This window comes from Amblyomma maculatum, chromosome 6 (assembly GCF_055883805.1).
Source record: "Amblyomma maculatum isolate TAMU_Amacu chromosome 6, ASM5588380v1, whole genome shotgun sequence".
Classification (NCBI taxonomy): domain Eukaryota; kingdom Metazoa; phylum Arthropoda; class Arachnida; order Ixodida; family Ixodidae; genus Amblyomma; species Amblyomma maculatum.
Genome location: NC_139349.1, coordinates 83,573,837 through 83,601,574, shown reverse-complemented (window position 1 = coordinate 83,601,574; position 27,738 = coordinate 83,573,837). Strand labels below are relative to the sequence as shown.

The 27,738-nt window shown below is 47.7% G+C and overlaps 2 protein-coding genes across 2 annotated transcripts; both read left to right on the top strand.

Annotated features, from left to right (window-relative positions):
• The first annotated feature begins 3,480 nt into the window (after window positions 1–3,480).
• Window positions 3,481–4,665, top strand: LOC146186134 (iris-like). The gene has a single exon (XM_084607991.1). It carries the CDS (start codon window positions 3,481–3,483, stop codon window positions 4,663–4,665), a length of 1,185 nt encoding a protein of 394 aa, XP_084464117.1.
• Window positions 4,666–14,546: 9,881 nt separating this feature from the next.
• On the top strand, window positions 14,547–27,305 carry LOC146186133 (alpha-tocopherol transfer protein-like). Its single transcript, XM_084605627.1, has 5 exons — window positions 14,547–14,703; window positions 18,541–18,780; window positions 23,083–23,276; window positions 26,692–26,802; window positions 27,025–27,305. The coding sequence occupies exons 1-5, from the start codon at window positions 14,547–14,549 to the stop codon at window positions 27,253–27,255; spliced, it is 933 nt and encodes a 310-aa protein (XP_084461753.1). The 3' UTR covers window positions 27,256–27,305.
• The last annotated feature ends 433 nt before the right edge of the window (window positions 27,306–27,738 follow it).

Here is a 27,738-nt window from a genome sequence, read left to right as displayed (position 1 = left end):
CTCCACCTAGTGTTTGCGAGGGGAAGGGCACTAAGCCTGACCCCAGAGCAACCTTTATGTAACTCTATATTTTATTAAACGTTTTCACCATCCACCACCACCACAGCACACGGACGCCTCTCCATTTCGTCTCCATCGAAACGCAGCCGCAAGTGGTCGGGACCGAACACGGGTACACTGCAGAGTAGTCAGATATCATCACTGTACCGCCGCGGCGGGGCCCGAACGCTAGCATATGAACTGTTATTGCGCGCTATCGACATGGACCACCAAATACAGACTTTTCTTACGTCCTCTCCTTATAACTGGACCACCGAGCCACCCTGTTTTTAAGGCGAAAGCCTTTAATGCTTCATACTGCCGTTAGCAAATGTGTCCGAATTTCGTGAGCGAGAGTTAAAAATAAATGAATAAACCTTGTCCGCACCGGAAATCAAACCTCCCTTTCTTGAATTCCCAACAGAGCGTTTCACCACTGTGCCCCGTAAGCCCCGGATCGTGAAACGCTCTTCATAATTCCGCTTGTCTACCGTGAAAATGACAGCGAGATTCCGGGTGTGACAAATGCTGCGCCTTTCCTTTCCTGTAAACGAATTATAGAACGCCAGTGAATTTTGATGCGTTCAATGAAATGCTGGTTGTGTTCGACAAGGGGCGCGCGATGTACAGTCACGACAGGTCACGACTTCACCAGGCGAGCGGAGGCTCCAGCCCCCACCCCCTAGGCATGCGGGCCGGGGGATGGGATGGGGGCAAACAAGCAGGAGCAACCACAGCAAACAAGCACAGCAAACAAGCAGAACCAAATGCCTGGGAAGCGGTACTCTAACAGGCATTAGAGGCGTTTGAAATTGGTTTACATGATAGAAAAAGCGCAGTATTTGTCACAATTCTGTTGTTTTTGTGGCTGTAGGAAGAAGGAAAAGAAAATGCACGGGCCTACTACTGGCTCTGTAGGTAAGTCACCTCCGTTGCCTCGTGCAGACAGAAGAGAGAAAGTAGAGAAGAAAGAAAAAGAAGAGGGAAAGAAAGACGCGCGCCGCAACAACAGCCGTCGTGCACGACCGAAGCGGTGGCGGGTGCAATGATGGCCTACAACAGAAAAATTCGGACAGGCTAGCCCCTGCCGCAAGCGGCGGTGACCTACCTGTCACAGCCCCATCAGGGGTTGTTCCCTTCGTCACAATTCTCCGTGTACACATGTACCGCACCGTAAAAGAAGCGAGGAAGGTGAGAGTGAAAGAAGAGAGGGAGATTGAAGTAATGGAGGGCAACGATCCACCGCACTATAATGACTTTCGTCTCATGGCACTTCAGTGGTCCAAAGTGCCCTGTAGATTTTTTTTTTATATAAAGGAAGTCCGTCGACCAATATAATGTAGAACTCCCCAATTTTAATGTCAATCGCCATATTTTTGTTATGCAGAGTAGGGAATAACCCCCGGTCGACGCTTGGTCAGCGTGGCATCTCAATAATGTTATACATACGTACGTACGTACGTACGTACGTACATACATACATACATACATACATACATACATACATACATACATACATACATACATACATACATACATACATACATACATACATACATACATACATACATGCATGCATGCATGCATGCATGCATGCATGCATGCATGCATGCATGCATACATACATACATACATACATACATACATACATACATACATACATACATACATACATACATACATACATACATACATACATACATACATACATACATACATACATACATACATACATACATACATACATACATACATACATACATACATACATACATACATACATACATACATACATACATACATACATACATACATACATACATACATACATACATACATACATACATACATACATACATACATACATACATACATACATACATACATACATACATACATACATACATACATACATACATACATCGAATCCCGGCCTCGGCGGCCGCTTTTCATGGCCTAAGTCACTTTGGGACATAAAACCCCACAAACCAACCAACATACATACGCCCCGCCGATGTGGCGCAGTGGTTAGGGCGCTCGACCACTGTTCCCGAGGACGCGGGATCGAATCCCGGCCTCGGCGGCCGCTTTTAGATGGAGGCGAAAAGCAAGGCGCCCGTGTGCTGTGCGATGTCAGCGCACGTTAAAGAACCCCAGGTGGTCGAAATTTCCGCAGTCCTCCACTACAGCGTCACTCATATCCTGAGTCGCTTTGGGACGTTAAACCCCACACAAACGAACAAACGAACGAAACGAACGAACCAACGAACAAAAAAAAATTGGAAATTGCTGATATTTTAAATAACGAAGCTAGTTTTTTTTTCATCTTCGACATCTTCGAACTTGAAAGGAATGAACGTGCCTTAAGCTCACGTGCTTTGATTCGAAGAAGCAGAAGAAGCACTGGTCGCATCGGTGCTGCATCGGAGTGAGGTCCCCGCAGAGAACCTGGCGTCGCCCAGGACAGACTTGGACACGTTGCTGTCCTTCAGGCCCGCTGAGGACGAGGAGAAGGACAGCCAGCCTTCTTTCTCGGTGCCATCGACTTCGGAATCTTCCGAGACGTCCTCGAGCTCCTCGGAAGCAGCGGCCGTGGGCTATGCGTTGGAGCAGCCGGGCTCGTCTCCAGCAACCTCCTCGCGCAGCTGTTGCCAGACTTCCAGCACACCCACCAGTGGCAGCTCCGAGTTCGACAATAGCGACCACAGCACCGATAGCGATCTGTGAGCCAGCCTTCCATTTTTTTTCTCTTTTGTTTACGCGTAGGCATTGAGCCTATCGTCTTGATAGCGAACAAGCTTTTTCTTCCTTCTTGCCTAAAGCTTAATGCGGAGCACCTGATGTGAAGTAGCAGAATTCTATTGTAGCTAGCCTCTGCAGGTGTAGATAGTTCGCTAACGAAAGCCTTCTTCGACCTTAGCCGGAATGCAGAATTGTTAGCGCGCAATATGTTACCGATGCTGAATTTATGAAGAGGGTTTGGCAAAGACGGTGGACCCCATGCATCAAATAGCCGGAGATCTTCGGATACTGTTCTGCGCTGTAACTGTGGGGAACATGGCCTTCAAGTTGTCATGAACAGTGATAACTTCAACAAAGGTACGAAGGAAACAATGAATAAAACGAGCCCTTCGCACATATGAGCAAGTAAAGGCTGTCTATTTCAACGTATCTTAACACATGGTCTCCATCGTCGGTGTTCTGCTTCATGGATTCGGTTGTATTTTTTTAATATTTAGGATTAGGCAATCCCTCTCTGAAATGAGTTGATTGACGTGCTCTGATATTCTTTGTACACACTTTCTACATTGTACTGCCATATCGCTTTTTACGCCGTCAGTAGGTACGCATTTTCGCACAACAGTTACAGCGTAAAAGAATGTGCTCCACGTCACCGACATGTGACGTTTTTCTCTCAGGCTGGACGTCTATTCTTTCGGGATGGTGCCTGAGATGGCAGGGCCACTTTTGCAGTTCCCCGTCGATCTCTACCGTCAGATGCGTCTGTCTAGTGACCAGAGCAACTTGGTCCTCTGCCCCTGGCTCGTGGCCTGCACCCTCGCCATGGTCCACTACGCAGCAAGAGGGGACACCGCGGCCAAACTTGCGCGCATCTTGCACGCCTCTTACTGGAATTGCCACAAGGGTGCGCTGCTGGAGCGCCTCGCACGCTGGTCTCGAGACCTGCCTTGCAGCAACAGCATCTCGTCCCCTCGGTACGTCCGTGATGGCCTGCGCCTTACAGCGTACGCCTGTCTCTACCACTCCGAGCACGTCAAGCTCACTGAAGAGTACGCGGCGGCCATGGACAAGCTGTCGGTGCACGGCCACCGCAAAGACTTCGCCTTCAGCGCCGAGCAGTGTCGCTTGACCATGGACGCCTTCGTTCGGGCCACGACTTCTTATTCTGTAGCCGACCCGGGACAGGCACTGCAGCGCGAGGATGTCAATGCTAGCTCGAAGCTTGTATTCGTCAGCTTACTTCGGCAGGAAGTCCGTTGGTGGCGCCGTTTCGACAGCGCTCCAAGGGGAACCTTCCACGAGACAAAGTACAGATCTTCCAAAGTTGCTATGATGACGCAGACGGCTCCGTATCCGGTAGCCGAGTGCTCAGACCTCGGAGCGAGCCTCGTTGAGCTGCCATTCGAGTGCCCTTTTCAGTCGCTCATAATTATTCTGCCCAACGATGTCGACGGTCTCGCCAGCATCGAACAAGCAATGAGCGCACCGAAGATTCTGCACTGCCTGGCGATGCTGAGAGAGCAGGGGGACATAGAGGTGACCCTGCCGAGATTCAATGTCGCCTGCGCCACCGATCTGAAGCGTTTGCTTCTGGCAATGGGCGAAGGTGATGCTTTCACGGAAGCCGCCGATTTAACGAGTCTCTGTGAGGGAGCGCATACAGACGTCGCTCTCTCGGCAGCAAAACATTTTGCTTTCTTTCAGGTCGGTCGAACAGGGCCTCCTGCACCACTGAATACAGAGAGTGGCTTTGCCGACTCGGCCACGGTTCTGTGTGAACAAGAAACGCGCAAGGTCCTCGTGGACAGGCCATTTTTGTTCCTAGTTGTCAATAGGGAACCGGACATTGTCTTTCTTCTTGGTTCTGTGAGACGAATTCAGTAGAAAAAAAGAATATTTCATGAAATAATTTGCTTGAAATAGAGAGCTTGGTTTCATTCATTTGTGCGGAGTACCCCAGTGTCTTTTCTGTGGAGGCTTTACATAAGGTATCTCTGTCGTAGCAGCCATTCAAAACTTGGTGATTAATAACCGGACTCGCATGCAGGATGGCACTAGATTGTTCGTCTTGAGCAGTTTGTTGTTGTCGTTGTTGTAGTGGTTATTTATTGTATGTACAAAAGGAAAGAAAAGATGTTTGCCAGCCCCGGTATCTGCTATCTGATATCTGAAGCACCTGAACTGGGGCGGCGGAAATAAAGGGATAGCGAGAAGGTAGAGGAAATCAAAGAGGTGAGTGATAGGGAGAAAGAAAAGGGTAGAAAAGAAATATATACACTATGGTACAGTATACAGTAGTTAACTTGAGGCCCACCCGCAAATGTCTTAGGTCACTGAACACTCGGCACATCGGGCGGGCCTCCGCAATAGCTCTGCGTCCAGGCAACTGTTCACAATAGCACACGTGGAGCGTTCAGTCACAGCGCGCACTATCTGGTGAGGTGAAATAGGCGGGTCATCAAGCCTGCCTGTTCGATGTACTCACACAGGCTCACGTGAGCTCGCTCGCGGACGCGCGCACTGCCCGGCGGCCACAGGAGCACAGCTACGCTGTCCGGGATTACCCCCTGCGCTCTAAGCCGCCAGCAACTCACGTCGTGGTTCGGCTAGCGCGGTGCAGCGCAGTAGATGTTCGAGAGTTTCTACCGCGCCACAGCCGTCACACACGTCACTAGTGGCAAGTCCGTGGCGCATCCGTCGTTCCCCAGGCCACACACATCCAATGCGTGCACGGAGGATCATTGCGCGTTGCAGCCGAGTCAGCGAGCGGCCGCTGACACTGTGAATGCGCTCATCTCTTGCGACGCGTGGGTCGGGGTGCTGCGTCCGGAGGTGATCGTCGATTACCGCACGTACATCCTCCAAAGCGAGTTGCTCGTCGCTAGGAAGGAGTTCATGTGCTGCGGTTGCGAGCTCGCCGGCACGTTCGTTGCCCTCTATGCCGCAGTGCCCGGGGATCCACTGTGCCCGTATAGCGCAGCCACGCTCCGCCAAGGGCTTGAGACCATTGAGACGCGCGCAAATCTGACACAGCAGCGGAGTTCCCCGGCCGGTGATTCGAATGCGGCTGAGGGCAGCTCAGGAGTCACATAGCACGGCACACCTGGGTGGCGGCGGAGTCAGTTCAAGCAGTGAGCAGTTTGGCCAAAACGAAGGGACAGCACGGGCTGCCCCACAGACGCTGCGAAACTCCACAAAGGTCATTTGCTTGTCTTGACGCGAGTTAAAACTGCTGTTAAAAATTCGTTTTGAGCAGTTTGGCCAAAACGAATTTTTAACAGAAGTTCTAACTCTCGTCAAGACAAGCAAATGACCTTTGTGGGGCAGCCCGTGCTGTCCCTACGACACATGCGAACCCTCGTACGTGAGGCGCGGGAGAGCTTTGGACGCTTTTCATACCTTTGACTCGGACTCGAATGCATTGCTACCGTCAAGGGAGCAGGCAACTCTCGATCACGAAACGGATGAAGAGAGCTACGGGCCCAACGCCTTGGTGCAACAGCCCTCCGCGTGCATTCTGCGGAGCCGAGCTACAGCACAGGCACATGAGAGAGAGAAAGAGAGAGAGAGAGAGAGAAAGACAGAGAGAGGAACAACAGAACGAAATACGGAGGAACCGTGTTCCTGGCTGTGGAAGAGCTCTACCCTTCGCAGTCCGTCTCTGTAGGCATCCGGGTGAGCTAATGCGGTGCGCGCTGAGCTGTCGGCTAAAAAGCAGTGACGTCACTGCGTCCGCTCCGTTTTGAAAGACTACGTTGCGGTTTCCATTGCTTGCTAAAAATTAAATGGCTTCAATGCATGTAGTTTATTACAGTAAGCATGATATAGACAAGAATCTTTGTCTAACAAGTTACTCGCGGACCACGCGCAGAAACCGTTAAAAAAATTGAAAGAGTATACTTTAAGAACTCATTTTTTTTCCCCGAGAACAGTTAGCGAGTAGAACGCACTTTCTGCCGAAACTGCGGAATTCCAGACTACCGAGTCCTTTGTTAGAAACTTGAAGAAAGATTCTTAGTCACTTAGCGTGAACGGCTACTGTTTGATCATATATATAGCGATTTGCTTACGAGGGCTTCACCTATCTCCGTTTACCCGTAATTTCCTTGTTTTCTTCAAACTTTCACTTTATGCCTGGTCGTCGCATTTGCTGTTGGACGGTGCGCACATGTTCAGGTTACTCATCACCGTATATTGTTGTTGGCTGTCGGTGCAAACGGGCTGATTGTGTCTGATTGGCTGCTTTCATTCGCGTCTTGTGAGCGTTTTTTCTGCTGTGCATCTTTTTCTTTTATACTGTTTGTCTCACTCCCGCCTAAGGCCTTCTTTAAGGCTGGTAGTAACTGTGAAATAAATAGCTAAATAAATAAATAAAATGTGCATCCTATTAATATTTCCGTCTAGGCGCTAATTTCAGCCAAAAGATGTCTACTAAATAAATTCTAACTCTTAATAGGATGCCATAAATGGCCGCTAAGACACTGAGATTTAGAAATTACCGAATTCCTTATCCTTCTCGTTCCTCCTGGATTTCTCGGCTCCTTTCAGATCCAAGGGGTGAACAACAGCCAATAGCAATACATTTTTTACCTCTTCATTCATGGTAAACGCTTGGCAACGGGTAAAATCGCAGGCCGTTTTTTCCGTATACCAGGTGCATCTTATAAGCTGTACCGCCTTGCTCACCCTTTTCATATTTTATCGCTATATAATGTAAATAATGCTGGTATGTTTGTGTATTAGACGTTTTGTCGTTGCAGTACCTCGCGCATGGTAGGTTCTGAACATATGAGTAGGAAGGAAGAGCATTGTACTGGACAGTGTTTGAGAGGAAGGGGGGGGGGGGGGGGGGCTCAGTTCGCACGCCGAGCCAACGCTCCGGCAAGGGGACTTGTCTTCGTCTGGGCCAAGACCAAGACAAGTTTCCTTGTCGACACGTCGGCTCGGCTTGCGAACTAAGCCCCCCCCCCCTTCCCCCCTTTTCTCAAACATTGTCCAGTGCTCTTCCATACTGTGCAGCCATCTTCTTTCTCCCGTTCTACGCTGAGTAGGAAGAAGGAGCGGAGGTCAAGGAGATTTATCTGGAAAATTCAAGAGTATGTATTTATGAAACGGGTATATACAAAGATGGCGCACGAAAAAGAAGGCCACCATAAAAGGCTGGGATGGCCTTGTGCAGGTTTTCCTCGTTTCTTCGTGCTTTTTCATTTCTTCTCTTGAGTGGCGTCATCGGAGTGTGCCAGAAAAGTGTGTACTAATGAAGCGACGTTTCGAAAAGAAAATCGTGATGGTTATTCTATTCCTGTCGTGAATAGTCGTGTGCGTTAAACACTACTCAGCGCAGACATTTATTAGTTTGATTTGATTCATGGAGTTTGAGGTCTTAAAGCGACTCAGTCTTTGAGACGCCGTAGTGGAGGGCTCCGAAAACATCGACCACCTGGGGTTCCTTAACGTGCACTGACATCGCACAGCGCACGGGAGGTCGGCGCGCCACCGCCAGGATTCGGCGGCTGCTTTTCGATGGAAGCGAAAATCAAAGCGACCGTGAGATGTGCGATGTAAGTGCACGTTAAAGAACCACTAAATATAGAAAATTTTTACACAACAGCCGTCAGCCGTATTTAACTGACGTAGCATGGCTGAAATTCTTTTAATGATTTTTAAGTTCCAGCATGGCGGGAGCCAATCAGGCGCCGAACCCACAATATTGATAACTTCGCACTACCTTACAATAGCTTCGTTAAGGTAGTCTCTCAGTGGACATGCGTCAAATTCTGCGTGACGCGCCGCCATCTTAGTTCTTCATATACTATATGCAGGCCCAACGCCACTGCGAGATCATATGAAATGTGTCCTGGTTTGAAATCGGGGGTACCGAATGCTATGAGGGTTAAGTGTAAAATCTTCCCTATCATTTTGCGGACGTCCTAGAAGAATACTGCGTCCCCTGCATCCCCCTAAAATTCTCCTTAGTTGTAATTTTTGTATAAGTAGTTAAACCACTCCTATCTGTAACGCCTCAACGGCCCTGATACTAATCAAATAAATAAATAAATCGAATTTAAGGAAGGAGCCGTGACGAGAGTGACTGGAAAAGGGCATAAACACGCGAAACAGTACTCCTCCGCACTATCCACGCGCAGAAAAATTTCTGGCTTGTTGTTTTGTTTACGGCATCAGACAGATTTACTGCGGTGACAACGTGAATATGTTATTTGCGCACTTCTACGTTTTTGAGCCGGAGGCAGGCATCTTCACCAACAAGACGAAATATGGGGTGTATAAGAAGTTTGCGTCCTGGAAACAACGCTCTCTCACAGAAGACGAGAGGGAAGCGTTCTCCGCTAGGCTTAGGCTAAGTGGATATTACGGTATAGCGCCGAAAGCTGGGAGGGGGCTGCAGCATCCGATCGTCCAAATAGGGGGTAACCTAACATCAAACTTCTTCGCATGGGCACCTCAACGGTACGTTCGAATTCCGCTTCAGAAAGGGCGCACTTAGGAGTTAACCGCGTCAGCAACGAAAAGCTTGGGCCGTCATTTCATAAAATGAGGACCCCGTCAACCTCAAACTCACGCGTGAGATTGAGGTTGGATTTCCTGGATGTCGATACCTCATTCAGTGAGGTTGAGGTAATTTCAGGTTAGGTCAACCTCATGAGGTGGAAACCATATGAGATTTCGAAATGTAAATAAAAAGAAACTGATGATGGAGTTATTAGAGACGCTTTTTCGACTTTTGGCTTTGGCTTAATCCTGTATCAAGGTCACACGTGGAAAGAATTTTTTTTATCCTGCTAGACATCTATAGCAAACTTAATAATAGAATCATATTATTTTCATCTTCGTCGTCGACTTTCGTACGGTTCCGGTATGACGCTGGACCGATTTTGAACAGAATAGAAGGACCCTTTCATGCCTAAAGACTACTTTTTTTCAAGGGAAGGTTAGAGCGAGCAGTGGGTATTTCAGCGAGTGTGCGCTATTATAATTACAGGCTTCTTCTTAAGTTCAGAGTGACATTGGGTAGGACGGCTCAGGGCGTCTGCACAGGCACACCTTTCTCTCGTGCCCTTATGCCTTGCTTCAATGCGGAGCTCGCTTAGTATCAGTTCAGCAGGCGTTTGCGGGCTGAGCTTGTACTATTGAATAATCTTTGATTTCTTCCGCTATTATCTCACACATGCTACATGCGGGCATGTAGCTGCAGGCGAAAGCTTCCACATCACGTGACCGACCACCTGGCATTGATATAAGGCCTCGCTTTAACCAAGCTGTATGAACGTGCCTGCTCGGCGTAGAGGTAGCGTGGGGGAGCCGGGATTCAAGGTTCCCGGGTTCGATTTCATTCTCACCCTGCTTAAAATTGATGCCAACTTTGCCGTGTCAAGCTTTCTGGTGACGGCACACAGCCCGCTCACGAATCAGTGCCGAGCTGTTCCACCTGCCAAGTGACACCTCCAAGAGACATGCTAGATTCTTCGGTCACAACGCCGACTACGATGCAGACGCCAAGTGTCCTGTTCAACATTATCGAGACGATGTCTCATTAAGACTGTGGAGAGGCGCAATTACCATTAGCTGTGAGAATACCGTAGCTTAAGAACTACACTGTGAGCTTCCGTGCACAAGCATATGTATCACACATATCATCCATGTCATGAGCGCACGCACGCACACACACGCACACACACACGCAACACACACACGCACACGCACACACACACACACGCACACGCACACGCACACGCACACACACACACACACACACACGCACACGCACACGCACACGCACACGCACACGCACACACACACACACACACACACACACACACACACACACACACACACACACACACACACACACACACACACACACACGCTGGATGACTGCATCTACAATACATCGCCGAAAAAGATGTTTAATATTATCGTCCACCTTCCCGTGGCAGCCACCTTGCAGTCTCCCCTTTCCGCCCCAAGCTTTGAAGATGGTATCACCTAATACGTTTGGTAAGCAAAACAGCCAGCTGCTACCTGTGTGACGCTTACCACATTTCACAGGTGGAAAAGTGGAGGTATGGAAATTCCTCTCTTTCGACCAAATATGTACCACTAACCTGCAAGATTGTTATTCCATCATTGGATCTTCTCACGGCAGCCACCTTCCAGTCTCTTCCTTGGTGTCCAGAAAGAGGATAGTTAACATCCATGACTTCACTTTGCCACTTGCCACGGTTGCCAGGTGGCAACTGTGTCACACCGACGCAACCGGCTTTTCGATCCAATGAAGGAGTTATTCAAGCACAAAAAAATGGGAGACATCCTACTTTATGAATGCATGAGGAAGAAACAGATATAGGCGCGTGGCAGAAGGAAGCAGCAAGGCAAATGTATATAATATAAATTAGCATTACCGCGAACCATTGTAATCTTTATTAAAGCCAAAACCTTACTTGGCTGCGTTCACGAAAACGTGTTCGCAAAACGTGGAAGCAAAAGAGAAAACAAAATATGGAAGCAAAATGTAACGTGTGATATGGCTTCACAGTGGGATGAGACTGGTAGTCATAAATATATATGCAATGGCCAGTGGTACATCAATGTCATGTCATGTGAGTCATTATAGTTTAGTAATGAGTCATGGCCACTCGTCATGAGTCAGACAGATCGGAGATTCAATGTGCATGACTATGGAGTCCATCACTCGTGTAAGTCCATAACCATGACTCGTGTCTAATCATGACTTTCAAAAGTGCTGAAGAGGCACCAAAGACGACTAGGTGCTACTAAAGAGGAGCAAACGCGCATGCTTTCGCATTTCGCCGATGCTGACTTCTGCAGTGTTCTCAAAGTTTTTGCTGCCAATGGCTGGCATGCCGTCTTATCATTTTGAATGCAGCGCTCAGAAGGACCTTGCGTTCTTTTTATGATTACGATCAGTGTCGCCGAGACACGGTGTTATCACTCTCTCTATAGCGCATCTGGAATGATTGCAGCCGCGTGCGTCTGGTTCCACATATCGTTCTCAATTGCTGTAGTCACCTGTGACTGTTTTATCTAGATGTTTCCGCGGTGACGTTAAATGGGGCACAGAAGAATGCAGCGGGCATTCGACTGACAAGCACCGAATTGCACAAATCTTTTGCGGGCGCAAGTCAGCTCAATAAACAGTTGCCTTCAGTACAACCCTAGTCTCATCGTGTGTTCCCTTCGGCATTGTCACGCCACGTGACAATATCTGGGCTACCACTGAGAAATAAGAGAGAACTTATATTTATATGAAATGTCATTACTGTTACAGCATGTAAAACAGCATTACTCTGCAAAGTCGACCCAGAATGCTTAAGCTGGTACTGTTGCTTATATACGGTACTGCAATAGTATCAATTTAAGGAATGTGTCGTCGCCACGGAAACCCAAGAAAGTCTGAGTGAACATAGCTGAAGTTTGCTGCATTTTCTGGTTTTTAATGAAAACGAAGGAAGACGAGATATTTTACGATAGCAAGCCATTTCAGGCTGCCAGCGCTAAATATTTCCAGCGCTAAAATTGCGACCATTGCATAACGGAACCTACCATGGCTTTGCTGATCGGCTCCAGTTCACGGAACTCACGAATGTGTCTTTGGGAACTTCATGAAGTAGACCTCTGCCGAGTGCCACAGACAATCGCCTAATTAATGGATTTATTAGGATGGGCCTTCCTGAAGGAGATTTCATAAATTCGCGAGGCCCCAGCCCTTTCGAGCGCACTTTGATCGCAGCGTCACGTAATCATTGTGAGTGTAGTGCACTGCATACTACAACAAATTATACCAGGTCTTTAAATAAATCTCTACGACACAAAAAGTGCTTATTGTGCGCAAGGCCTTGCAATTCCACGGCCTCAGCCCTGATATTTTTGTACGAGACACAGCACAGCATTACAAACGTCCTATCTAAGGTTTATTGCCCCAGATGAGATTGACCAGCCAATATTCTCTTACGTCTAAAGGTGTAGATTTATTTTCAGCAATTATTTAGACACAATGCGGGTCAATTCACTGGCCCAAGCAGGAGGGCCTACGACATCAAAAACAATAATTTTATTCCTCAAAACATTAAAAACAACAAATAATCACGAAACATATAATAAGACGAAAGCACCTTCCAACTTATTAGCAAATTTATTGGAATCGACATCGCTGCCCGAAATAGCATTCGATTCTTCAACAAGGTTGACGACTGCGCGAGTTGGTAGGTTACAGCAATGGTAAACAATTCTGTCGAGAGTTTGTTGAGGCGTTTTACATTGCTAAGGCTAAGGACAAGTGTGTGGCTAAGGCATTGGTTAGCCTTCATTTGTAAGGAATTGGCTCTGTTAGAAAAATCGATAGTTAGGCCATGACTCTGAATTTTCTTCTTCTTCTCCTTTTCCGGCCATTTCACCGGTTGGGTTGTGCGCGCGCATTTCAGAACGAGTCTTCGTTGTCTTCTTTCCATCAATAAATATTCAGTTGTTAGTTTAGCCTTGTCTTGTTCTCTTCTTTCCTGTGTCTCGTCTTTTGGCTGGTTTAAAATGATTCGATTCTTCTATTGTTCTACTCGCACGTTTTATTCCTGGCAAACATTACAGTTAACTAACGTTGCTCAGTATATAATGTCTTGTTTCCCTGGTGCTGATCGGTTTAAGACATACAGGGGTAGTTACGTTGAGTTCTTTATAAACACGTATTTGTGATGTTGTGTTAAACGGCAATTTTGCTGCATGTTTCCAATGGCTGATAGTTGTTTTTATCATTAAAATTGTCGGCGAGTATTCTCCTTTGTATTTCCCTTTAGTAACTCGCACAGTTGTTCTCTGAAGGAGCTGTAGTAGTTTATTATCCTTAACATTACCCGGGTCCCGTACCACATATGCATAGTCAAGCTTCGATCTTATACAGGTGTTATAGGCTGCGTCCTTCGTATTGATATGTACATCTTTGAGTTTTCTTTTAATCACCCATAACTTTTTAAAGCCAATGATTTTGTGTCAAGTATATGTGGGAAACAGGCAACTCTATTAGTTGCCTGTTCTCGACTTCTTAAATTCTAGTGTTCGCTGATATCTAAGTAAAAGCACTAGGTATTTTTACCTGTACTGAGCACGAGTACTGTGTTTTTTTTTTCCTTAGTAAGCTCCATCCTCCAATGTACACTTCAGACGACAGTTACTACAAGAGATTTCTTCAAAATGATATGATCCCTTTCAGAGGATACTTTTAACCGCAACCCAGTCGTCTGTGCAAAGAACAACACATCCGTGCAAGAACAACAAACGTGTACATTGAACGTCACACATGGTAACGTTCTCTAATAGCTCGAGTGGACAACTTCACCGAGGCCAAAGGCGTGTATCCCCTCGCTCCCATCGCACGTGATTACTCCCCCCCCCCTCCCCCTCTTTCTTCTGGAACTGTTCCAGTTACTTTATGCCGCGCCTCTCACTGCTCCTCCAGTGAGCACTGAGAAGGCTTGCACGACGTCGAAGCGAAAACGCCACAGGAACATAGTAGGAGATTTACCATTATCCAAGGTCGCCTGTCGCGCGCCCTTCCACCGGTTGTTGTTTTGACATCGCCTGGAAAGGAACCTGTCTTTCGGACATGCACGTCCTTGTTTACCGGGTAGAATTCTTCGCTGTCAGTCAGTTGTGACCATAGCCAAGCATAGGCGTCTGCGCTGCAAGTGCCCCGGTTCACCTGCGCGAATTTGCCGTTCTTACACAGTATCTCTACCATGACTGGTGTTTATGCAAAGAAATGTTTCGATGAAGTGATCGATACTTCACATGGTGCACTTTCCGTTAGCCTGCAGCGAATAGCTCACGAAGAGTTGGGAGAGACGCCTGCGAAGAGGCAGGAGGCCCTGGCGGAACTGAAGCTCCACTTAGAAGGTGAGTGAATCTGACACAGAAATAGCGTACTACTTAATCTACACTACTTCGACGAAGTTCTTTAAACTCCTCGCATAAACGCCATCCCATTAAGTGGAAATCAGTTTCAGTTGAACAAAGCTGATCACACCGCATCTTTCAGGCCAGAAAGCATTTAGGTAAGCACTAAAGCGCAGCTTTCAGTAAGAAGGCAGGTTTCTGGTACAGATGCGACAATTGCCATGGCTACTTCAGATGCATTAATTTTATAATGCCAAAAGTTTAAATGTCCTGAAAGTGACATGTTTTCGCTTGCTAGGCTGCGGCACTTCTATCTCCTTTAGGTTGAACTGTAGGAACACAGCTGGTTTCTACTCATCCCTAGCAGTACATAGCACGGGAATTTGGGCAAGACGAGAATATATCATAATATTGCAAGATATGTTCTATAATGGCGCGTTATGATAATCTGAAAATAGATTATTTAATTACAGTAATGAATTTACAGTATACTAGAGGCCCTGAAGTTTGGTCCCAGTGGGAGGCGCAGAAATACACTAAACTATACGCAGCAGTAGCATCATAGAAAGCAAACATAATTACAAATGCATAGCAATAAAATACAACAAAAACAAAACAATACGTCAGATACTCTCAATAATCAATGCTCTCAATGTCGTGGGAATTGTTACACCGGGGAACTTCATTCAAATAATTTATCGTGGTTAGAAAATAAATTGATATTTAGAAACATAAATGTACAGTGGTTCTGAGTGGCGATATATAGTCACTATTATTGTGGTGGGCGCAATGATTTATGATTTAGGGGGTTTAACGTCCCAAAGCGACTCAGGCTATGAGAGACGTCGTAATGGAGAGCTTCGGAAATTTCTACCGCCTTAGGTTCTTCAACGTGCACTGACATCGCAACAGCACACGGGCGCCTTGCATTTCATCTTCATTGAAAAGCGGCCGCCGCTGCAGCCTGGGTTCGATCCCTCATCTTCGGGCCCAGCAGTCGAGTGCAATATCCACTGCACCACCGTGGCGGGATGCTTAACATATGGATCAGGGTACATGGAAATGGAAGCACGGGTGACAAAAGGTCAGAAAGTTAGGCGGGCGAATGAGGTTAATAATTCCGCAGGGGTCAAGTGGATACAACTAGCATAGGACCGGGTTATTGGAGGAATATGGGAGAGGCAGCGGGTTGAGTCCTCATGATCATGATGAGATGGAAAGCTTGTTTTTGAGCAAATTAAGCTTCAATCCTTGAATCGTGACAGTCCGCAGTGCTCTGCTATCAGGCTAACTGCCGAGTGAGTAGGATGGTTTTGTTGAAGATAAGCAAAGCGCATTTCGCTGAAAGCGCATACAGCCCGGTTCGTGCAAAAGGAACCGAGATGGTGCTAACAGCGAGGCCTGAAACGAGTATGCTTTCACTGAGGACTACTGTGCGAATTCTTAAGGGTTTTCTCGATGGTTCCGGCGTGACGGATAACTAAGTGCACTGCGTATAGACATAGCGCCCATGACCGGATTCCCAACTTATTAAAGTAATGCGCATCGCGAAAAGAAAATTGATGAGTCAGTTGTAGTGATACAGAGGAAATGAAATAGCCTTTTTTAATGCCAGTACAATAGAGTCCACAAGAGCATCAAAATCTGGCGGTTTCCTGTGGTGTGAAGTCATTTCTTGATTCGTCGAGATATCGGTGGAATCAGGGCATGTGGTAAGGCTGAGCGCTGATTGTTGGACAGGAAGTGAGACGTCATGATACAAAGGGGCATGAGCAAACTAGCCAGTTGGCAGACGCGTTGATCACGCAGTGTGGAGGGAAGTCGGCAGTTGCGCTTAGTTGCGTGTGCAGCAGACGCGTCCAGCCAGTTTTGCGTATGCGAGATGCATCCAGAATCAACGCCGCGCTTGTAACTACCGTACTCGAAAAAAAAAAAAAAAAGCTGGTGCCGCTGGGCTTGATCCACTTAAATTCTAAATATGCATCAGGAAACGCGACTACCAGCACGTCGGATTACAGTGACAGAAACCTAGAGCAAAAACGTTGCTTCTGGTGTTTTCACACCGCACTCGCAAGGTGGCTTGGGCGTACCATAAGCGCCGGAAACTCTCCGGACGTCAGTTTCTTCGAAAGCACGTTTCCAAAAATACGCGGGAGGACTCAACACTGTGATGATAATGCAAGCGACGGAGTATATGTCGTGATCAAATGCTTATAAAGGAAATAACCGACTTGCGGAAAGTTTTATTTCCGGAAAACTTCCGCTAATATTCACTCGATTTATTCTTGGCGGAGAAAAAAAAAATATAAAATAACCGAAATATTAATTTTGTTTGCTTAACATCAATTGTATTCGAGGGCAAACCAAAAAGAAATAGCCCCCGCTGTTTCTGCACCGCAACCCAGAAAAAAAAAGGCGGGACTTATCCCGGCTCAACCTAGTTATAACGAGCTTAAATACTGATGTTTCACTCTGGGCTGCGCCAGCAACATTTTCCGATTCACCTGACGCTACGTACACATGAACAGCCCAGGCACCGCATCAGTCATAGCTAGGCTGAGCAAATGATTAGTCGTTGGCATCCATTCAGGACAAACTTCTCGTTGGGCGGCCAACATTTGCTGTGGGGTGGCGGCTACGGCGGCTTACTGGCCAAGCGCATGTACAGCCTTTATCAAAAGTTTACAGCCCAGGGGGTCTACTTTTGAGCGATACTATGTGGCTCGTAATGCATTCCCAGGTTTCCATACTTGCTGAAGGCAAGAAGATTTTTCGTCATACCCTCTCCAATGGCTAGGACTTTCACGATTATTACAGAAGTCATAATATACGGCTTAAAAGCAAACTCCCTGGGCTGTAAACGTTTGATACAGGCTGTAAGTAGTACATACATATGCACAACTTTCGCCACCTACTGGCCATTGCCGTGATGATGATTCCTACTATTTTGTATTGCCTTCCATCTAGGAGGCAGCATTTGTTCCTTGTGTCGACTTGAGTTGAGACCAATGGTGTCTACGGATTAGTCTAGTCTTGCGTTAAATCGACAATCGTCTGACCACAGCAGAGGATCAAACTGTAATTAAATGCAAAGGCTTCTGACGCAGTTCCGCGACGTATCTAAGCGCATTATTAGCCACGAAAATCAAGGTGTCGCTGTCCCCGTTGGGAGTCCAGTCCAGCATCCTGTATAAACCGTGGAAGGCAGGAAAGCCCCTTCCTAGCTGTCTGATTTTAACAAGGAAAGAAGTATCAATCAAAGATTGGTGTGACACTGTCGCCATCTTGACGGAGGCGAGCTGGATTCGCTAAGCTGCATCGTGATCGGGACAGCATATGACGTATTCTTTTATATCACCGCAAGCACCGCAATAGATATTTGCGGTACTGCGAGACACGATGCCAGTTTTGCCTTATACATCCAGGCAAAGTGCAAGCAGCAGTAACCTTGATATGCTTCCTCTTATTCTCCTCGCTTCGCATTCCCTCCGCTTTCTATCGGGCGCTGTGCGATGTCAGTGAACAAACAAGAACCATAAGTGACCAAAATGTATACCCCATACTGTGGATGTAAAAATATATTTGCGTTGAGTATCACTTATTGCATTCCCTTCTGCCGTGAAGAAGAAATTTCGATCGATTTTCTAAAGGTAGCTTCCCTCAGGATTGAGAGAGAAGCTTCATTTCATTATCAATACGGTTTGAGTTTCGAGAGTGTCATATGCATGTATTGCGCCCTCTGGGCCTAGCAATAACATTTTGAAGTTTTTACTCAAGGGCGGATCATTCCTTTTAACACTGCCACCTTTGCACGTACTAATTCATGTCGCTGCGCAGCTGAACCGGATCTCAACGCCAGGAAGGATGATGAGTTCCTGTTGCGTTTCCTGCGGGTCCGAAAGTACGACGTCGAGGGGGCTCTGCGAAATATCCGAAACTACTACAGAAACCGAGCCTCTAGCGAGTCCGTATACGCCGAGTTCCTGCCCAGCAATGTGTTGCCGGCTGCGCGGAAGTTGTATATGATGATGCCTCAGAAAGACGTGCATGGTCGCTCCATCTTCGTCTTTCGGCCGGGCAAGTACCATATATGTAGCATTTAGGAATGCAGTGTAAATTCTGCCGCTTAATTGTTTTGCGAGCGTTTCAGACATGATGACATGGCTCCCGAAACATTATTCAAGTGACTTTTGCGGCATTCCAAACTTTTACATAATCACGATTCATGACCCGCATAATCAGCGCAACAAACCTTAGCACTTTAATAGTAATGGGCTGTAAGGATTAGATCATTTAACAAAAACATTAAGCATAGCCATGACTCAGTAATTATGCTCCAGTCGCATCCTCATACGTAAGAAGTCTCAAGTGTCTCTGCTGAAAGTTTGTTTGAAATATGTGCCTAATTGGCTAGTTTCACTATATTTACCATCTCTCTTGAAATATACAGATTACTTCTTTACTCCGTGTCTTTACTCTAAACAATTTCTTGTATTTTTGAACGAGTCATTATCCTTTCGTAGATGAACTGTATTGCCACAGCATTTACTCCTTCGCGAGACTACGTTCAGAGATGTTAAGCAGTAGTTTTTATTCAATATTCATTTCGGGCATCAACGTGTCCGACCGAGTAACGTGAGGCTACAGCTGCTTAGCGAATGCGAGCACAAGTTAAAGATGAGAAAAATTTGTGCCCTTGTTGAGAGTTCACCCCTTTTTATCGTAATTTTAAAGCCGGGCTCTCTGTCCACTAAAATACCTGCGTTTTTGGTTTTATATTGACGGACCTACGCCAACTGAGTTAGCTTTCGCCCTAATAAATAGGTTATATGCGTATGTGGCGTGGAATAGATGCGAGTGTCCCAGTAACGATTTATAGCACCTGTTGTATACTGTTCATTAAATAGGTGGTTTTATCGTTGATATATTCCTCTGCAACCGATTGTGATAAGCAAACCACAGTGGCGGTAAACCCTCGGTACTTTTCGGCAGCGTATCAACGAGATCGCACTTCCTAAATGCCTAAATACCTGCACGGGTCATCTTGGACTTTTTCTTTTCTAAAAAAAAAAAATAATAATTATAATAGGCTGGTTAAAAATTTGTCTGCAGGCACTTGTGACAGTGATGGTCATCGCTGCTTCGAGAAAGAAATATGGATCGGTGTGCATCGCCCTGCAGAAACGAGCTCTGGAATTCGGGCGAAATATATCTCGATCAAGCCAGTATTAAATAGCGATTGCAAAAGGGGTAGCAAAAAAAAAAAATCACCGAAAGGTGGCATGGTACAATGAGGACACATAATAAGACGCGCCTCATACTTGGTTCCTACCTCCTCATTCTTCTCACCCCTCCGCAGGATCACGCAGGGATACGCGGAATGTTAATGACCAGGAATACAACCATGACTTGATAGGAAAAACTTTCGCTCCATTTGTAACGAAAAAGTTAGCGCGAGGCAAGGGTTACGTGCGCGGATTGTTAATGTCAGTGCGCCCCCACGTGATGAGACTCACAAATGAAGAATACCCGAATTTCGCATTATCTTATATCGTAATCGGCGGCCTACCTTTTAAATGATGGTTCCAGGGCATGTAGTTGGCACATACTTGCTCAGATGTGTACGTAATTGATTGATTGATTGAAAACATCTTTATTTATTCAGTATTCTCAGAACATGTGGGTGGGCCGCCTAGTCCGGTAGTCCATTGGCTGCTGCTGCTGCGCTGGCCCTCCCCACCAGCCAGTGCTGACGGTCAGGATCATCGCTGAGCAGAATAGCCTCCCACTGCTCCTCCGAGGGGTTGGGAATGGAGTCAACTAAGGGATTAAATTGGCATGTCCACACCATATGGTAGAGGTTAGCTACCTCTCCACAGTGTGGGCACTGCGGAGAGTATAGTGTAGGGTACCACAGGTGTAATTTAGCTGGTGTTGGGTATGTGTTGGTTTGTAGTCTCCTAAGGATGTTCTCTTCTAACTTATTGAGGGATTTGTGTGGTGTTGGGTACTCCTTTCTGGCTGTTCTGTACGGCGCGAGATTGTCAGCATACACTGCTAAACCTATCAGGTCACGGCACCCTTCATGGTCATCAGGGGGAGACGCCCGGTATAGAAGAGCTCGGGCATGCCTGTGAGCGGCTTCGTTTCCTCCTGGTAGTTCCAGGTGACCGGGAAACCAGATGATTGATGCTTGGTTGGGTGGGTGCTTAGTTAGCAATGATAACCCTGACTTATGAATTAATCCGTAATTGAAGTTGCGACAGGCGTTTTGAGAATCAGTGAGCACAACGGCGTTGGGGTTAGATGCTACAGCAAATGCAATAGCTGCCTCCTCTGCGTGAGTGGGGTTAGATGTTTTCACCGAGGCGCAGTTCACCATCGACCCCGCAGGCGTTGAGACTACGATAGTCATGACTCCATTGTGTGGTCCTGCTGCGTCCACGTAAAGGGTGTTAGTCTGCTTGTCCCATTTATTCTGCAGGGCTTCCCCTCTTGCTATCCTCCTCTCGATGTTATATGCGGGATGCATATTCCGCGGAATGGGGTACACGTTGATGCGTCTTCTCACATCGCGTGGGACCTCTTCCCTTTGGTCAATTGTATAGGGCTGATTAACATGGATCTTCTCGAGCAGTTCTCTACCGGGTGTTGTAAGTGCGAGCCTATTTTTTGAGTGCTGCCAACTCCGTGTTATTCTGAGGGGAGGACGAGGGGAGGGGAGGCCACTCTGCAAAGCTCACCTTCGAATCTGAAAGCTGACCCGAGGACGTCTTCTTCAGCGCCCCGGTGGTCTTGATGAGGTTCTCCTTCCCTTGTTCTTTACCCGCCTCCACGTGACTGGCGTTCTGGGTGGAGCCTGTTGCCCGGCGTCTTGAGCTGGAACGGCCGCGGGAGGCGGAACGAGAGCGGGAGACTGATGACGACGCTCCTCTGTGTCGCTGTGCAGGCTGCTTCTTCTGCCTTGGCCTGCTCCTATCTTCATCTTCAAGTTTCGTTGTTGATGCCGCGTTTGATGACGCGGCACTAGCGTTCTTGTTCAGCGGTCTCTGGAATTTCTCCTTGCAGTCTCTTGCATAAGTCTTGTGCGGGCCCTTGCACAGCGCGCAAACGGGTGTGCACTCGTGCGTCTCATCTGGACTCGGCGTTCCACAGGTTTGGCAAGCAGCCCCCTTGGGTTTCGGGCAGACATCTGCTCGGTGACCTGGCGTTCCACAGTTGATACAAGCCGCCCTTGTTTTCCGGTAGATGTAGCAGCGGCGCTCTGACCACCCGTAGTTGACCGTGAAGGGAACCTTCTGCCCGGCGAAGACGATGACTGCCGACGTAGTCTTGCCCAGTCGGCGCGCTCCCAGGATGGTATGGCTGGGTGAGGACACGTCTTGAAAGATAGAGTCATCACTCACTTCAGGCTTGATATTATCTATGACACCCCTGCAGACATCATCTGGCAAGGCAACATAGGCGGTGACCGTTATACTCTTGCCGTCGAGGTGCAGACAATTAAGCTTGGCGAGGCGGAACGCGTCTTCCTCACAGTGAGTACACACCATTATAATGTTCTGCTGGCTAACAACGCTCAGCGTTGGCTTTTCTTGTAGAGGGGTGTTGAGGGCTGCTTGGATCCCTAATTCGAGATCGTAGGAGCGTGGAGCCACAGATTGCAGATCCACCGTGGTTTTAGGTCGGATGATGACTTTGTATGGAAAATTCCTGAGACTCGGTAGACGCGGAGGTCTCGGTGCAGGAGGCTCTCGGTGTTCTTTGTTCTCCTGCTCTTTCTTGGGAGGCGTGGATTTAGCTTGCGCCGCTCTGTCGTTGTTGCGCCGGGACCATATGTTCCAGCCATGGCTGTTGTCTTCCTTCGGGAGATCCTGCGGGGGCATCAGCTGCTGCTGGGATGTTGGTACATCAGTGAAGTCCATCTCCATCGGGTCGTAGCCTCTTAGAGAATTCATCGTGGTCGTGGTAGTCATCAATGAAGCGGGAGCACTCACTGGCGAGCGTCGTTAGACCCGCGTTGCGCGAACGCTATGCCGCGCATCCGCGGGCGCACCGGCGTCTCCGCGGCGGTAAGGCACCCCAACCCCTTGGCCGTTAGGGTTAGCGCTCTTCACGGGGTAGCGAGAAGTCAGACAGCCGAAAATGTGGCACTCACAGGCTCACTGGTGGTATCAGGCGATGTCAGGTGTTGAAGGCAACCCGTGGATGCTAAATATATGGTGATCCAGTATTCTAATCCGCTGCAATCGAAGATTGTCAACGGAGCCCATGAATCGCACGTCCGCTCCCAGTGGTGGAAGAACGAGAAGGCCCATGTGTACGTAAAGCACAGCTTGATGTCCCATGTTTTGTAATCGGCGCTGCTTTTCTTTGCAGGTATGTGGATACCAGATGAAGTTCCATACATGGATTTCCATCGTGCCGGCCTGATATGCTACGAACATATGGCGTGCAATCCCGCAGTGCAAACTCTAGGGATTGTGCTCCTGGTAGACTTCGGCGGGTTCACTGCTGACAAGCTCTTGAGTATGAGCATCGGCCTCCTGAGAAGAGCCTTTGAATACATTCAGGTGAACAACAATATTTACTAATAATCTACAAGGAGGGATCGGGGCTCGAGATGCGAGCTGCACTCATCCGAGTACTAACTACAGACTTGGAAAGTGACCATCAGTACGGATCAAGGAAGCAGTGAAAGGGTGAGGGAGGAGAGGCGTAGGAGGACACGGGTTAACTAAGTGCTATAGTGACTACTAAGTATTTGCAGCAGTTCTTGTAGTCAAATATAAGGTAAATGACTGCGGGCACAAAAACTGCCCGTAGAATGGTTGTCACGTGATGTATCCCGAAGCCACCTTGACAAAATTTATTGAGATGAGCCTTTTTCCGCAAGAAGCTCTTTATCAGCGCAATTTAGTAAATCTCAATAATGCCGCATAGTTAAAGGTCCCCAGAAAGGGGTCACCAAGAAGGGTAAACAACGCCATAACACTGATAGTTATTTAACCACCCATCATTCTCCCGCAAAAATTTTCGGTCTAGCTTCTGCAACACCAGAGATATCGGCGATTAAAAATGACCCTTCCAATTTTCCCCCTTAACTCGTACGCCGAAGGGAGCCATAAAAAAAAAAACAAAGAATACAAGCAAGTTCAAAGCTCCGCCCAGACATACGTCACTTCGACGAACTTCCGGTTGCCGCGCGCTCGCTCGCTGGCGTACTCGCGCCAACCCGTCCTCGCTCGCACACGCCTGAGGATTTCGCCAGTTCGCGCAGCGACGGTTAGTGTAACCGCGAACCCGTGGTTATCCTATGTTACACGGCGGACCAAACTATGGTTGCACCACTAACCGCGGTTACCGCAAACCGAGCTTGACGACCTCGGTTTGCGTCGTATAAACCGAGGTTATGACGGCGTCTGTTGACGGAAGCTACTCGTCGGCGCCCGAGTGCGCGAAACGTACGAGCGGGTCTGCTTCACAAAGTTATTCTTTGCCCACTGTATCACGTTTAGAGATCGATGTATAGATTATGGTGCCGCCCGACGTCTTCGATTACGGCCGACAGCGCAGCGACTGCGTACTGAAGCCTTGTCGTGCCTTGTCGTTTGAACGGCTTGTTGCTGAGCAGAACGCCAAAAAATACGCGGCCTTAGCTATGAAAGTACACGAGTTTGCAACGCTTGCAGCACGGGATGCCGCGAGCAGGCTGAGGTACGTTACACAATTACCGCGGGGGTGGAACGTGCGAGCGCGGCGAACGCCGGCGCCGTGCGTGACCGTCCCTAGTCGTCGCTAGGCCTATTGTTTCGCTTCGAAACCGCGGCGGTCGACGCTTTGGAACATGATCAACGCTGTCGTAAATCGTCTACTTATGAAACTGCCTTATAGTGATTCTTATCCTGCCATAGTAAAATAATTATAGGATTAACTCTGCCGACGCATTAATCGCAGAGCTAGTACGAGCAGATCGGATCAGCCGAAATGCACCAGCGGCAGCTGGCTTGAGCAGAAACTAGCTTGTATCACGGCTATCGCTCTTACCAGCAATTTGCTGCTGGTCAGCGATTCCCACGAGGGCTTCATACTTGATATTCGGCTCAGTATTCCAGACGCCAACAAATTTTAGCACGCTTTATTTCGGACATCGGTGCTCCGCCGTGTGGTTCGCCGTGTGTGTTAACGATCCGCCGTGTGGTTCGCGAACGGTATGCGGGAGGAGGGGCCACAGCGGCGATGTTTACGGCGGTCAAGGAGGTGCTGCCATCGTGCGGTGCTTGACCGTGCTGTTGACGCCTCGTCGGACGACACTCCGATACTCCTGAAACCACGTTATATAAATAAGATATTTGTAAATGCAGCTTCGTTCTGCCGATCCCTGCGTCGCTTCGGTTGTTGCACTTAATGGGCAATGGCCACCTAACCGATAAGGGCGGCGAGCTGTAACAGCCCGCACAGAGTTCGAGCAGCGCACGAGCAGACGACTTTCGCAGCTACCGGAAGTGTGTTCGTGACGTCATGGTTGCAGTGACCGCAGCGAATGGCAGCTTCTAGCAAGCCTTGCCAGTCAACCGACCCGTGACGTCACGGGATTAGGAAATAGTTCCATGCGACACCGCCAAGCGACATTTCCTCTGCCCGCGAATTTCAAAAAACGCTGTTTTTAAAAATTAATAATAAATCGCTGGCTTTGTTCCAAGGAGTTATACTTTGCGTTAATGTTCAAAAGGATGTGTTCTACACACTGATCACGTTTATCAGTGGTTTCTTGGGGGCCGTTTCCGTGGACCTTTAAAAATGCCAGCAGATTCTCTTCGGGGCGCTTCTTATTTCTTAAATATTTTGTCAAAAATCATCACATTGGTTTTGCATGACCGTCTTAAATAAATGATTGATTGATTTATAAGAAGGAAAAGGCGCGGTAACTGTCTCACTTGTTTTTAGGTTGATACCTCAACCACGCCGCGCCGTAAGGAAAGGTAGGAAGGTGGGAGTGAAAGTGGAAAGAGAGAAAGAGGAGCCGTAGTGGAGGGCTACGGCGTAATTTCTACCACCTGGGGATTTTTAACGTGCGCTGACATCGCACAGCACACGGACGCCTCCTTATTCCGCCTCCATCGAAACGCAGTCGCCGAGGTCGGGTTCGAACCCGGGTACTCCGGCACAGTGGTCGGGCGTCTTACCCCGGCACCACCCCGGCGGGGCTCTTAAATAAATGATGGGTTCGGAAGACAGACATTAAAAGCAAAATCTTGATAACGATAGGATGTTTACACCATTCCCATCAATATATTCATAATTCACAATTGAGAAGTAAAAATACCAGACAACATCTAAGCTTAAATGTGCAGCTTTGTGTGCTCGGTCAACAAAGTGCAGTAAGTATATAACTGGTTCATAGAAAAGGAAAGGTACATCATCGTCATATCTGTCACACTTGTTCTGTGGACACCTGATCCGGGCGGTCAAGGAAGGAAGGAAGGTAGGAGTGAAAGTAGAAAGAGAAAAAGAGGTAATGGGTAGTGGAGGGCTGCGGAGTAATTCCGACCACCTCGCACAGCCCGCAGACGCATCTCCGTTTCGCTTTCACCGGAGAGGCTTCCCTGTGCTGCCCGATGTCAGTGCACGTTAAGACCATGGAACATTTATATATACATATGTGCATGGTAATAAAGTTTTTGCCTTTTTCGCTGTGTCATATAAATTTTGTGCCACCGCTATTTCCTCGGCTAATTTATTGTATGAGTGTAATTCTCTCAAACAATTTTAAACTCATACCTAAAATAAAAGAAAGCGCAGAGCGCATCTCATAGCATCTGTCTGGGCGCGTATATTGCTTACTGAGATCAATACGAAGCAGTACATCGCGGTTCGAGGGCAAATATACATTCTACTACTTATGAAAAGCAATACACCTTGCACTGAAGGCACATGCAATGAGAATATCAACACCCTGTTACTTTGCGCTTTTTTCTCTGGTTCCAGGACTGTATGCCAATACGACTGAAAGCGGTGCACATCGTAAGGCAGTCATACGCGTTTGACATGCTCTTCGCGCTCCTCAAGCCCTTCACGAAATCCAAGCTAGCCCAACGGGTAAGAAATGCAATCATGCATAAAGACACATGCCGCGTATTAAACACGGAAGCAAGTGCCTAGCTCAGCGGCATGTATTGCAACTATTGTTTAGTACCTAACTAGCTTTGGGTTTGGTTTTCTAGAAAAAGAAAAAAATGCTTTTCTGTGGAACATTCGCTTGTTAGTAGATTTGTGACTCCTCAGAAGTTTGTTCCATTGTAACCGTTTTCTCCTGCTTAGGCGAGGTTCCACGGCGAAAATTTTGAAAGCCTGCACGAGGAGATCTCGCCCGAAGTCCTCCCCGAAGAATACGGAGGCCATGGACCAGCATTAGACTTTGAAGCCTTCTGGAAGGAGGTGGAAGCTAACGAAGGAGACTTCGAGGCAAACAATCGCTTTGGATATTCCCCCATTGACGTCATCCCAGTGCCTGCAGACTGTGAGGATCTGCAGGAATCAACTTCGCTGTGAAAAAGAATGGGGGGACAGCAGTCATCAGTCAATGTGTCAATAAAGACGCGAAAGGCAGTCTGAGTATATTTTGAAAATTTAGTGTTTAAGGGCTGTTTTACACCGTGTGCTGTTGGCTATAGTGCTGTTTTTTACCTGCGCTGTTTTGTCGCCATGTTGTTTTTTCCCTTTGCTGTTTTGACGTATGCAGTTCTCTTGTGCGCTGTTTTGACGTATGCAGTTTTCTTGTGCGCTGTTCTTTCAAGGCTCCCGTCAAAGGCCCTGTTCTTCGGGAAAGCCGCCGTTGCCGGTTTTGAGAGTGAAAAAAAAAACGAGAAAGGTTCAATGCTGCTTAACCGAATATGGAGCGAAAGCATTAGCTGAGGGTTACCGAGCGCTCTTCTTCTTTTTCTTCGTCTTCGTCTTTATCTTCTTCGCGGCTGTTCATGGTCATTCGTGGCTGCGGCCACGGGCTACGCGACAGGGCCAGAACCTGGCATAGTA